This window comes from Zonotrichia albicollis, chromosome 6 (genome assembly GCF_047830755.1).
Source record: "Zonotrichia albicollis isolate bZonAlb1 chromosome 6, bZonAlb1.hap1, whole genome shotgun sequence".
Classification (NCBI taxonomy): domain Eukaryota; kingdom Metazoa; phylum Chordata; class Aves; order Passeriformes; family Passerellidae; genus Zonotrichia; species Zonotrichia albicollis.
This window is the reverse complement of record NC_133824.1, coordinates 38952164-38966526: the sequence shown is the minus strand read 5'-3', so window position 1 is coordinate 38966526 and position 14363 is coordinate 38952164. Positions and strand designations below refer to the sequence as shown.

General features: G+C 38.9%; 1 protein-coding gene across 4 annotated transcripts in view; it reads right to left on the bottom strand.

Moving 5' to 3' along the window:
* Window positions 1-339: 339 nt before the first annotated feature.
* The window catches only part of AP2A2 (adaptor related protein complex 2 subunit alpha 2), a 44929-nt gene continuing 30905 nt past the window's right edge, over window positions 340-14363 (bottom strand). For 2 of the 4 annotated variants that reach the window (XM_005491589.4, XM_005491590.4), the window contains exons 12-23: window positions 14101-14198; window positions 13699-13930; window positions 12749-12922; window positions 10680-10843; window positions 8884-8961; window positions 7926-8008; window positions 7096-7185; window positions 6206-6329; window positions 5337-5453; window positions 5089-5158; window positions 3755-3889; window positions 340-3001 (exon numbers count right to left, since the gene is read on the bottom strand). In XM_005491589.4, the coding sequence (XP_005491646.1) occupies window positions 2924-3001; window positions 3755-3889; window positions 5089-5158; window positions 5337-5453; window positions 6206-6329; window positions 7096-7185; window positions 7926-8008; window positions 8884-8961; window positions 10680-10843; window positions 12749-12922; window positions 13699-13930; window positions 14101-14198 (1443 nt within the window). In that variant the 3' untranslated portion in view covers window positions 340-2923. The remainder of the gene's footprint in view (window positions 3002-3754; window positions 3890-5088; window positions 5159-5336; window positions 5454-6205; window positions 6330-7095; window positions 7186-7925; window positions 8009-8883; window positions 8962-10679; window positions 10844-12748; window positions 12923-13698; window positions 13931-14100; window positions 14199-14363) is intronic. The other 2 variants (XM_005491591.4, XM_005491592.4) reach the window with 1 other exon arrangement.

Sequence of the window (14363 nt, the reverse complement as noted above, 5' to 3'; positions counted from 1 at the left end):
GGTGTGTGCTGCTTAGCCTGAACCCCACTATTAGAGCAGTTTACTGCAGGAAGCACTGCTCATGTACTTACTGCTGTTAAACACTCTAGGGAGAAAGATTTTACACCTGGGGCTTTTTAAAAATAGAGTATTTATAATTTGTAACCAAACGAGAGCAAAATCAAACTCACTTACTGGGGGAGCAGAAATCCATAGACCAGGTAGGACTCCAGGGAATAAACCCACCAGTGTTTCTCAGAGAAGAATCACAGCAATTGTGTTCCACAACAACCATTCCACGAGAATATTTTTTACGCCTTCATGCCCCCAGACAAAAAAAGGACAGTTTCATCACTGGTCTAATCATTTATTTAATCTTAATATGTTCTTCTGATGAATATAGTCTAATATATAGTCTTCTATATGAAAATTCTCCACTTAATTTGACAGAACTTTGTTTTATACAAATAAGACAATCACCATAAATGTTACATACTGGAGTGTAGGTCAAGAATGAACATATGCTACCTGTTTTGCTATTCAGTTATTTTCACATGTCAATGCCTGAAAATACTGCACTTAAAAACAATAACACTGTTTACTGCAGAAATTACTTTGTCTGCTTGACAGGATACATCACTGGTAAGTTAACCATCATTCACAAAAAAAATAAAATCAAGTATTTGTCTTTAATTTGTTCACTTTTCTGCTCATGGCTTCATTGAGCTGACACTGAATACAAAGAGTGAACAGTCATAAGCTTAACACAGTCACCACTGAAAAGACACTTTCCCTTACCCCCCCTCCTTCCCACACTTTAATGCACATTTTAGCACAGCTTGAACCAAAGCAAAGTGAAATAAAGTAGTGCAGTGTCTCAAGGTGTCCTTTAATGAGGGCACAGAACATTTTTCAGGGGGACAGATATACAACAGGATTTGGAAAATACAAAAGAGAACCTCCTCTGTCTTTGCTAAGACTCCCTTTAGTTCAGCACATCAGATTTTAACAGAGTAGCCAAGAGCATGGTTAACATAACAGGACTAATAATGAGACACAGAACATCGTGAAGCCAAAACAAAAGGTATTCCATCAGTATTTGCCAACTGCCCAGCCTGACTGCAGGAACCACTCACCAAGATTTTCAATGACAATATTTATGATTTAAGAGTCTTAAGCAAGAAGAATGTGAAAGGCCTTAAAGGGGCCAGTTGTTCCAGAGAACTTTTGCAGAAAGACCAGGCCTTTAGCCTAGTTTTCAGCCATAATATCCAGTTACCAGCAATTTCTGGAAAAACAAAACACATCCCCCAAAATCCACATATCACAGCCAAACCTTTGTTCCTCATTTTTCTCTTTTACTCAAGTACGATCAGGAGCCTTCAGCCAAACCAAGTGATAATCTCCCAGTTACATCATTTAAGCTCAAAGCACTGAAGACAAAAAGCAAGGCACACTCAATCATGGAGAATCCTGTCCCCTGTTGAGCATGGGCAGCATGACAGCAGCCCCATTTAAATGTATTTTCAGTGTCACCACCGTGACTCAACACCTTCTTTTCCTGGGCACGTTTGCCTGTATGTGTTCTGACAGCAGTCCCAGGCTTCCTTTCAGTGACCATGAGGAAATCTTGACCTGAGGTTCCCTTCTCCTGTCAGCAGGAGCTCATTTTGTTCACCATGATCTGTAGCTCTTGCTGACACCAGCCCAGGGTTTCTAAGTGGGCCACCTCACCTGCTTTGGTTTAGCAGCTTCTGTTGCACCTCAAGGCTTGAGGAGCATGAGCCAAAGTTTCTGTCCACTGACTTCTGCAGCGAGGCTGCAAAGAGTTTGATGTGAAACAAGGTACAAAGACTTCGGCTGTAAAAACCTCTAGAAAAGCTGAACACTTCTGGGTTTTCTACTTTCAGTTTCAGCAGAAGTTTTCTATACCATGTTGGACATTTTTACCACTGACAGAAAGGAAACTGCTTAGGTATCAGTTATTCAGCTCTTGAGTCTGAACATTAATGAACGCTGGGGAAAAGATATTGGTTAAAATTACATTTTCACCTAAGATTGCATGCCTTGCAGCCCTTCAAGGGCCCATTTCTTCCCACTTCTTTTATACAACACTAGTTTCTGCAGTTAATTGTATCACATCATTAGGACTATTACTTGTCAAGTCTGATGGTAAACAGAAAAAACATAGAACAGAATATTTAACTTCACTGAGAAACAACGAACAAGTATTTACTCATTCACCCCCTACCAGAGAAGCTCACCTCATGAATGGAGATAAGCAGGAGGATTAAGAATAGCTTTTGTGTTCAATCCAAAGATCAGAAAACATTAGGATGTAAAATATTACAAGATTAACACCTTTAAGACTCTGGTCCTGTGGCATTTTTCAAATTCAAAGACTGGCGACTCAACATAAATGTTCACTTTAATCAGATTGAAACACATCTTCAAATCTGCCCTTCCATCCAGTAGACAACTTGTGGCAATGTTCAACTTTACAAAGTTTTGACTCTACATTAGCATGGGAATTAACCTTCCTGAGCAGCAGTACGCTGTCTTCTTTCAGCTCAGAGCAGAAGAAGTATCTCTTAAAGGTACTGAAGCAGAAGGTTTTTGAGCTATTTTCAGCTGAAATCCTTGATTGCCACAATGAAAACCATTTCCCTTCAACAAGTTTCAAAGCCTGACCTCTGCAAAAAAAGGAGCAAAAGACAGCCCTCCCACCCTTTATGTAACACACGAAAAGCCATTTTTAATGAAAAAGTCACTTCCCTGTACTGTACATTTTATAGTCTTAATTTCAAACAAGGGTCAAGTCCTGTTAAGGCAGGGAGCTGGTATTGGTTAACATTGCAGTACTCAGACAGTGATGTACAAGACATTTATTTGCAGTATGATGACAGTGATATAAGTGGAAAAACCAAAACTGACATGGTTAATATTAAAACTGTTCTGACAGCAATTCACATAATCTCTGAGATACAGCTTCTTTACTTGTTCGTAGTGTGAGCCTATACATCTGAAAAAGAACATAAAATACTATTTAAACAGTTTGGCATTAAAGGAATGCACAGTCAACAGTGAAAACTAACAGTTACCTCTTACTTGCTTTGTAAACTTTGTTAGGAAAAAGATCTCAAAACACTCAGAGGCAGCAAGCCACTGAGCATCACAGCTTTTTCAAACCACTGGCTGAACCAACCCTATCTTCAAACCCTTGCTGAGAATTACTGTTACTCAAGTATTTTTGGGTTTTAACAGAAAGGTGTTGTCCAGAATATCTGTTAAAGAGGAGCAAATGCTGTGGAAAAGTCTAAAGACCCTGTACAACCACTTCTTCAGGGAGCAGAAGACACAACCACCCAAAACCTATTTTTAATTATAAGTTAATTTTGGTAACACCTCTGTCAAAAAAGCTTTAGTAAAAATACTCTTAATATTGTACTCGCTTATGCTTTCATCTTTTAGCCTATTACTCTTTTAATCATTTAAAGTAGCAAAAGGAAGCATACTTAATGTGGTCCAAAGCACACAAGACAGTCTGGAATATTGTAACCATCTCTTCCAAGAGGAAAAGAGAATTGCTCTGAAGAAGCAGCTTACCCAGCTGGACCAGGATCAGCTGCTACAATTTAATTTCTTGTTGGAGTCTGCAGTCATAAGCAGCTAATGCAATAGTGACTTTTAAATACCTTAAAGGAGTTCCAGATACACAGAAGTATTTAGTTCAAATGAGAACTTTTATCTAAACTGGAGACAGTTACACAGATACCTGTGCCTGCAGGTTGGGTTCAAGGCGCAGCAAGCATCCAATCTGAGTGGTTTTTGTGTGTATGATACCAGCACCAACAAAGTTAGCAGGATTGGGATCTACCTCCTCAAGCAGGGCTGATCCAAATCCAATTATCTGTGAAAGAAATCAAGAAGATTTAGATGTGGGGAGAGGAAGACACAAATACCAAGTATACTCAAATCGTCACCATCAAATAGCAAAACAAGGAGGAAATTAATTTTTAAGTCTTCAAGACTACTTCATTACTACAAATTTTTGAAGGCTGACCCTGATAAATGAGCTATTCTGTAAATAAGGCTCTTTTAGAAAGCAACTGAGAAGCAAGTTAAGATTTAACATCAGTCTCCCCAGTTTTGATACAGCCACTCCTGTACACACTCCTGTACACTGTTCCTGTTCCACATTCCTGTTACAGTCACTTCTGTTTTGCCTAACACAGCCAAAAAGTCACTTCCTTTTCCAACCAGTACCTCGAGTATAAATTAAGGCTTGAATTATCTTCCAGTTCAGTTTTAAGCAGTGAATTGGTGCTTTCTTAAACAGCTTCAAGTCTCCAGCTGCCACTTAAGACTGCATCCAATTCAAACCACAGCTAGAAGCTGTCCATTCAACTCAGCACTGCCATGACCTATCACATAGCATGGACTTACTTTCACTGGATGATACAGCTGCCATATAAACAAAAATGCCTAAAGTTAGCTTATACCATCTGCTAATTTGGGCTGGGATAGAGTTAATTTTCTTCCTAGCAGGTGGTATGGGGCTGTGTTTTAGATTTCTGCTCAAAAGAGTTGATAACAGAGGGATGTCTCAGTTATCACTGAGTGGGGGTTACACAGAGCCAAGGTCTTTTCTGCTCCTCAGCCCACGAGTGAGGAAGCTGAGATGCACAAGGAGCTGGGACAAGACACAGCCAGGACAGCTGAACAACGGGATATCCCATACTGTAAGATGTCCTGGCACAGCATGTAAGGCTGAGAAAGGAAAGGAGGATGTTCAGAGTGGTGTTGTTTTGCCTTCCCAAGTAACTCTTAAACCTGATGGAGACCTGCTGCCTTGGGGATGGCCAAACACCTCCCTGCCAATGGGAAGCATTGAATTAATTCTTTGCTTTGCCTGTGTGCATGGCTTTTCTTTTACCTACTGAACTCTCTTTACCTCAACCTACACGTTTTCTCACTTTTTCTTCTCTGTACCATTCCACTGGGGGAGAGTCAGCAAATGACTGTGTGGTGTCTAGGTGCCAGCTGGGGTTGAAACATGACCTGCCATTGCCCTGTACACTATGAACTAAAAATATCACCACCACCCACCTTTGCTTTCGTGATCTCTGCATCCATCGGGTGCTTTGCTTTAAAGATATTCTGTACTTCCTGTTTGGGACTGCAAGAGAAGGCAAGACAAATACATTATGAACAGCATTTCCAATAGCAACTAATTCTACTGAGAGAGCTCGTGGCTTACAGGATTGAGTATGGGATAAGGTACTGCACCAGCTATATTCACAATATATCTTTCTCCTCCCTTGCCCACTGCAAGAGGTCCAAGTATAGAGTCTTACTTGCTCAGCTGCTTCCAACGCTGAAAAAAGTCTTGAGAAGACATCTCTGTTGGCTGGAAAAATTTATTCAGAGTGATGGGTAATTTTACTGAAAGATTTTGAAATGTTCCACCGTACCTGCAGATGGAAGAGAAAAACCACAGTGCTTGTGGCAGCCTCAGCAGAAATCAACCAAGCAACTGAGGAACTGTTTATGATCAAAATCCATCAACTGCACATGACAGTTCTAATATACAGTTTCAATCCACTGTTAAATAAATTTATTTTCTCTCCTTAGATGGCAATAGATGAATTGGCAGAATTGCTGATAAGGTTCTCTCAGTTTTAGCATGGGTTTATCCTTCTAGATAGCACCCTAAGGGGCAAAAATACATCCTTGGGAAAACATACCAATAAAAACCAGTTTAGACTAGAAAAACAGCATGCAGCCCAGAACTCAGGATTTTATAAAGCTGAGCTGATGTTGAGTGGACAGAACAAGAGTCTATTTCTGGCTGCATACACTTCCAGGCCAAGTTATTTGCAGAAATGGTCTTGGTTTCCAGAAGGGAGAAGTTACTGCGTATATTCCTGTCAAGATTTCTTAAGCAAACAGGAAGACTGCTGTTTTATATAGATAGCAGAGACAGAAGTCATGGAGACATTTTATCGGTGGCTGCTGCTTGACTGTTTGGTTTGGCTGGGGTTTTAAACCACATTGTTCCAAGTGGATTTTCCCTAGCACCTTAAAGCTTAATTAGATCAAATTTTCAAGTTGTCTACCTAAGAGAGCTTTTTGTGTCCATATTTTGCATTTCAGTCACAGGGCCATGCCAAATTTAACATCTTTCATCCAATTAATTCACTAACATTTGAATCCTTTGTTTTACCTGAACTGAATGTTCAGGATTGGAGCTTCCATGAAGTCTGACACACATTCAATGTTCACAACCTGCTGAACCTGTGCACCTCCATCCACTGTGGGGTCAACAGGTTTTGTCTGAAGATTCAGGCGTAGAAAAGTTGTTAAGGAAACAGATCAGTGAACTGATAATATAAAAAATGCAAATCTTCCAAGAAACTCTATGAGAAATTAACATCATGTTTCCACTCATTCTCTGTGTGCTACTGAACATTTAAAGCTCAGTTTTTTGTACAGGAAAAGAGTTTGTGGGGTTTTTCATATTGACACATACACAAGCAATAACTCTGAAAATTCTCAGTTAATGGGATATTCCTAAAGAAAGATGCCCTTAAAAAGGTGTGTAGGCACAGAGACTTCACAATAAAAGCCACAGGACTATTTTGAACATGACAGAGATGCCTTGAGTCAAACAAGCCTGATTACTCAATCTCCCAGAAATCCTAAATTTGCAACACCAAGCATTAGGGACCAGCCATGAATTAAGTACCATCATCTTGGTAATGCATCTCCATGTCAAGTTTTAGCTTATCTGCTAATGCAGTACTCAAAGGACACATTTCTACTTCTGCTACTTCATGTCAGTGGTGAAAGCTACAGTTCCAGTACCTTCTTATTCAGCTTAATTTCTTGTTATATCAAAAGTAAAATTTGTGTTTATAACCAGGACGTTAAGGAAAGAATCCTTCATCCCTGCTCAAGACTTGATCTTCCTATGAGAACTTCAGAGAGCTATCAGCAAGTTTCTCATTTCTTCATGTTCAAGGATGCCATGATCCAACAGATTTATTATATTGTGCAGCAATAAAACACAAAAATCTAATAAGAACAGACAACTCCTATTATATTTAAGGATATTTGACTGAAGGTCATCTGAGCAGATTACTGTTGGAGTAAAATTCAAGAACTGTGTTGATGTCTTATTACCATAGAATATGAACATACGACCTGGAAAGAAAAGAACGAGACATCAGAATTTTTAGGTCATGTAATCACATTGAACTACTCACACTTCAGTGCCCTAACACATTGTCTTTCTACCTTTCTTTAAAACCATTTTTAAGAACAAAATACAGTTTAAATGGTTTATCTCACCAAGACATTCACAGTTCAAAATGCAGCAATTTAACCAAGCCATTAGATTTCTCCTACAGTAGCTGTCACACAGGCAGTCAAATCATCAGTGAAGTCTTTCAATTGCTGGAGAATTTTGTTAAGATGCTACTATGCCACCAAGAGTTTTACAGAAAGGGAGATCCAAGAAATTCTATTGCTAGCCTGTGTTCAAATTCCATCTCCTTCCTAGATGGTTCCAGTATCCTGTGCATTCAATCTCATCTGAAATATATTGTGTTTCATATCATAACAATAAACCATACTGCAAGATATAAATTTTGAGAAGAATTTATAAACCTGGCTGCACCAGCCATACAAACAGGCAGCATGAGCTGTAATGCTGGAGCTTAACACCCCTTATTTCATATCAGCTACTAAAACAATAAAAAAAATTCAAGGAAGCAAGAGCCCACACAAAAGCCAGGGATGCACAACATTGGGAGGTGTAAAACAGCTTAGGCCTATAATGCTATTTCCCTCTTCTGTAGCTGAAAAGTGAGTCCTGTCTGGAATACCATGCTGGCATTGTTACTGATAATGCAGACAGCCAACCACAGCACTACAGATCTTACCCAGGTTCTGTCGAAATTCAGATTTCAAGCCAATTTGTAGCAACTGATTTTCAAATAAGACTCCATTATTTTTACACACAAACCTAAGGGAAGAGAGGGAAAACCTGTTTTAAATTGAGCCATGTTAAACGATATTTAGAACCACAAAATTCAGGGTTTACACAGAGGATGAAGATTGCGGTTAACCTAGAATGCATCAGTCTGTGAGAGAGGCCTTTGCAGAAAACTGCAGTTAGAAGACAATTTTACATCCAGAACCACCACTTGTAGGACACTAAAAGAACTGACATTTTTATTGGATAGGCTGTCTGAGAAACTATGAAGGAAACCACAATATGCTATATGCACACACACTGTCTAATAAAGGACCAGGCAACAGGATATTTCTTTTTAGTCTTGAGAACTTCTGAAACTCATTAGGTTCGTGCAGAATTGAAAAGTTTGAAGTTTTGACTGTTTAAACCTGAAAGAAAAAACCCTCCTTGATTTATCATTTCTGTATCACCTAAGCCAACTAGAGATGTACATTTTCCATTTTGAGAGAGGAAGCCCATTCTCCAGTGATCTCAGTCCTTTCTATCACCCTTCACTTAAAAGTAGAAGAGGTGGTCAGCAAACATCTGCCTTTTGCATCCAAGGCACTTAAAACACACTCCCAAATATTAGTACTTTTGACTAGTACTCTGTTTTTTATTTATTTCCAAATATTTGCAAAAACTTAGCATACAACTGGCATTGCCTCATTTTAGAGCAGTGTGTGACAGCACTGACTTGTAAAGAAGACTCTAACCTGTGTATTCATGAGCCTGTCACAAAATCCACAGAGGTGTTCTAGTCACAAGTCTGACAGTACATGTTTCTCTAGTCTTGCTGGTATTAAGTTAATGAACAATATAGTTTTTCTTTATAACTATATTCTGGAAATTGCCCAGCCTTGCAAGGTTTTAGTATTGCTTACTTGTGAAAAAGCTCATCAGCATCATGCACAGTATCAGCTGGTTCCTCAGAAACTACCTCAGATGAAGCCAGGTCAGGGCTAGTTCAGGCAGCACAAAGGAAGAAAGGCAGTAGCGACAGAGACAGCAGGAGTTAGTAAAGACAGCTTAGAGCTTAGTTACTTCTTTTACCTCCTTCCTCAAAAATGGCACTGCTGAGCTTAATGCACGAGAAATTGATTAGCTGCCCTAGCTCAGTACCCTAGAAAGGTTTTAGGCATTAGGCAATGTTTTCCCCCACTTCTCTCCCCCATCCCACCCCAACTGTTAGAAAACAGCAATCCTTCACGAAGACAGCTGAAGGTGTTCAGTAAATGTAAACCTCTTACAGAACCAAGTCCTTTCAGGTGTTTAACTGTGACAGCAAAAGTGTTTAAGTTCAAAATGAAAAAGGTAAGCTGCATATTGACTACTACAAAGATGCACTTAAAAGCAGAGGCCTCATCAACCTTAGATACCCTTCTAATTACAGGTGCACAATCAGTACCTAAAAACACACAAGTATTAAGCATAGGCAAGAGCACACAGGCACACAGAGAATGACTTACCCAAGCAACAGATTAGAAACAAAAGTGACAACAGCACTAAGCAAAGGCAGGAAACTGTAAAAAGCAACTTCTCAGTATCATTAGAGAAGCATTTAATAATCTACAGACAGACCAAGGAGTTGGGCATTGCTACACTTTCTTCTGCAAAGAGAGAAAACTCTTTTTATGTAACATTTGCTTATGAAACTACTAGCATTGCTTCCTCTTTGTACCCTCTCAAAAAAAAAAAAAAAAAAAAAGGCATGAACAAGCTTGTGTAGCTTCATAAAGCCCTGGTTTTGTGTTGTATGATCAAGTATCACTTCTGACCTTCCAGGAGAAACACAGGATCAAGTATTAATCACTGCAAACCTGTAACAATGCATTGCCTGATATAAAATTTTGATGGAAGTGCCAATGATCCAGGCAGATCAGTTTCCCTAATTATGTCTTTTATATTAAGATGCATTGAAAATTTGTTGTGCCAACATTCAAAATTTGGTCCTTGACAACAGTAATACGTTCTTACTCAGTAAGACAACTGACTTTAAAGACATTCTGTGATTTTATGCCATTCATTTCCAAAAATTTAGCTAAATAACATTTGAGGGTAGCCACAGGGACTTTTAATAATAATGGGGTTAATAACACATTGTACCTACACTACACCTATTAATGTATTTGTAGTATCAAATCCCCTTTAAAAAAAAAGAAAACCACTTGTTCTTTATCCCCCTTTTCACACCCCTTTGTCAGACAGTATAACAACTGAAGTGTAGCATTAAAATATGGGAAGCAGTATCCTGGATACAATCCATCTCACTGTTTCAGTAGCAGCTTGCCGTAAGTGGAGAGACAAGAATACTTTATGAAGAGAAAATAAGAATAAATGTATTCATATCAGGACAGATAACCCCCACTTCAAGATGTATGGAGATGCACAAGCAGCTGAATTTAACAAAGAAGCAAAACCAGCATGAAAACCAGACACTACTGTGTGGCAAATATCCTCAGGCTGAATAGTACAGACACAGTTTTTCCATTAGAAGAGATATTCAATAAAGACAGCATATCCAGCAGAGTGTCCAAGATCATCTCTCTTGCTGCAAAACTATCACTCAGGAATGCACTCAGTATGCTGGAACAAAACCGAAAGTTATGTGTGCTTTTCCTTCATTCCTGTTTCAACAGACAAATTCTCCTTCAAATTCCTTTCAGGGTGACTTAATTACCTCGCAAAGTTGTCATCAGAACCAGGAGCAAGAGGTGCAACTGCAGAAGCTGAATCTGAAAATACATCCACGAGCAGGCTACCACTAGAGGAAGGTGGGGGAGCTGAATTGGTGACAGGGGCAGCACCCAGACCCAGCAGATCCGCCGATGGAGAAGGAGTAGACTAAGGAAGACAAGACACTCCGGTGTTACACTGCAACAAAACTACAACACAGCTGTCTCGTTTGCATAAACAACTACACTGTGGCACAGTGCCTCTCCCCACCCCAAATCAAGGTTTGAATGGATGGATTAAGGTTCACAAATGCAGCAGCTGCCACGCTGAATTTCAGCTTAAGGTCATTTACAGGTGTGGTTTTCTTTTTTTCCTTTGAAGAGAGTTAGTCCATCTAACTGTTAAATAAAAGCAAAACCAAAATTCATCTGTCTAATATCTGGTTCTACAGAAGAAAAATGACAAAGATGAGAATTTTTCCCCCCTTCTCTTTTCCCATTAGTTTCAAGGGAAAGTAAGTATTGTAGGGAACAAAATTCCCATGTTGCTTTTCTTTCCTGAAGAATCCATCAAGAAAGCAAGTGGCTTTTACACAAAGCTAAATCACAGGTCATCACAGCATCTTTAAAAGTGACTATCAGTTTAATCCTGGGTTTCTGAAGCCTAGCAAATCTTAGAAAGAATGCAAACCCAGCCAGCAAAAATAGCAGAGCCTGTAGCCAGTTCAAGCTGCAAACACTAGAGGAAGAGACAAGATTTAAATGTTTAAAGTGTTTTTTCCTCAAATAGAACAAATCAAGCAGCCAGGACACAGAATCATGCAACAGAGGCTGCACATATCTGCCCAAGTCACATGCAAGTACAAAGCACAGACTGTTAATCAAAATGGCCATGTATTAGACATTAGCAGCTTCCACTATGCCAGATAATCTGAGGATGAGTCATGAGATGTATTTGGATGAATCTGAAATCTTGTTTTTGTAAGCCAACTCCAAGTTATCGTTTACTCCATACGGTATAATGAAAGACTGGCAAAAGACTAAGTAGTCAATCACTAGGACCAACTAAAAGTTTGGACCTCAAATTTCTTAACATTTTTGCAATCCAAACGAGATAAAGCCACTGGTGAAGGTAACACTGTGCAGTTTGTTACATGGCTGAGACCCATTAATTGAAGCTCGTAAAGCACAATGCAGTATTAACTGCCGGTCACTTCAATCTGGCATTCAAACAAAATTTTGCAACTTTTCTGCTGGAAAGAGATTTCTGTCCAGTCAAAAGTGTTGCACTTGGAGTAGCTACTCTTATACACTGCAGTGACTAAGAAGTAAATTATTATGCTATAACAAACTGGGCAGGGAGCATGCTACAGTATTTCCTTCTCTAGGTAATCTTCTATGGCATCTTAAATCTAATTACAAGTTATTCTTAGCATTAAAACCAGAAAGAAATGTTACATTATGGGAAAAATTGATCCTACCAGCTTTAACTGACAATAAAATGAGAAGTTTCAGCTCAGAAGGAAAAATCATGCGGACTTGTCAAGCATAACAGAACTCAAATAGTACTGTGAAATAAAAAGTAACAACTTTATACTGATTTAAGGACATCCCAGTGAAGGTAAGTGTTGTCCACTTCTATTAAAAACAATAGCCCAAAACAAGATGCAAAACAATATGTTAGACAAAGCAGAAAAAACAGCTGATACTCTGAAATTCAAGTTAACTCCTTTTAAATATGTTAATTTAATAAACCCACCCTCAGTGCAAGTTCATTAACAAGGAAATTCACATCTCTAAAAGTAACAGCAACATTTTTCAAATAACAATATAAAAGGGAGTTTTTTAGGCTGCAGACAGTTCATCCTCACTTACAGAAGATTTCCAAAGGAAAACTGCATCCAACCATGCAGCGAGGGGAAAGCAGCTGTACGTCCCCTGCTTTACAGCAAACACCCACAGCCTTCAATTTTCAGATGGGAGGTTTTAAATCCCCAAAAAGCCACTTTATGAAACCAGTCTTTTCTCACTTGCACACCATCTAAATTAGTGAAAGAATAGCTTTTAAACTCACAACAACACTGGCATTGACAGAGGCAGGTTCAGCACTTCCATTCATATCAGAGCTCCTCTCCTTTTTGATCTCTTCCAGGTCAGTAACTGTGCCTGGGCCTTTCTTCTTCTTCAGTTTAGCCAAAATGGAAGATTCCCTCTCTGGAAAGGGAGGCATTTCTTCCAACACTGTAGCCTTACCATAGAATAAAAAAGTATTAGTTAAACTTCAGAGAAAAAACCAAACAAGCTTCTGAGTCTTTGAAGAGACACACCCTTATAGACTGCATAAAGCAAAAGCAGAAGTAGTTACCCGCACAGAAAATTATTATGCAATTTACTGTAGTGAGAGATTGATCACTTTTTTGAAAGAAGAAATACTTTAAAACTTTCTGAAGTCCTTCCAAAGCACTTGGTTAAGAAAACAGGAGCGTATCACTTCTCTGAAACAGTGGTATTAAATTTAAAAAAAGAAAATTTAAATAATTAGATCATAGTAGACTTAAGGGTCCTTAAATCAAGTAGACCTAGACTTACACCACAGAGAATAGTTTCTACCCAGACCTAAGCACTTATTAGATGTCAAAACCAAATGTGCCATCCCCTGCTCAGACCTGAGAGCACCAGGCTAAATCGCTGAACTTCAAGAGACAAAAAATTACACTTTTCCTGCCCACCATCAAGCTCTCAAAAGAAAGCCCCAGCCTTTTGATGAGGAGCCTCTATTGTGCCAGCTTTCCCTGGCTTCTCTGCTCCAGATTAACGTGTCTTAATGGTCATATGTCCCACTACAGCAATAACTACTTGGAATTTAGTTCTAAATTAAAGATGACTACAACAGAATTAAGAAGACTGAAAGAACCAGCATCCATATTGTAATCCTGAGATTTCTGAGCAATCAGGTAAGGTTTAGTTGAGTTTAACTTGCTGACAGAGTACTGCATAATAAAGAAAACAAACCTCTATACGTACCAATATATCAGTACTAGCAATAGTACTGAGTCTCAAATACTCAACAGCTCTCTGCTGCAGCTCAACATCAGCATTCTTTAGCTGACTGTCACTGCGCAGCACATCTTGAATTGTAGTTTTGATTTCTGGAAACAGGTTCACAAACTTGATGTAGGTAGACAGAAGCAGAGCTCGGGTAGGAACACTACACAGATGAAACTTGGAATGTAGCAAGTTGAACTGGATGAGGGGACTTAAAAGAAGGAAAAAAAATTGTTCAGATTTTGTAGATATGATAATCCTTATTATTACATTATTAACAAGAGCTGAATGATTTTTAAACTAGTCTTCAGGAATGCTAGGAATTAAATTCTTTACAAAAAGCATTACTACTTCAATTCAGTATTTTAGAAGATGTTTTACCTTGATCTTGGATCACCTGCTATCAGATTTCCAAATTCTCCCAAGATGTAGCCACCCACTTTTACAAGATTCTCATGGCATGCTGGAGCTTGAAGGGCCTGTAACACATTAGAAATCATTGATATGCAATGTACAAAAAGAACCATCTTTTCTGTCACTTCCATTCCCAGGTTTCTCATCTACTTTCCTGCAAGAGCAGACTGTGGATCTAGGCACTACAGAGTACTTATGAGAAAAACATCATGGGTGGTATGATTTCATAG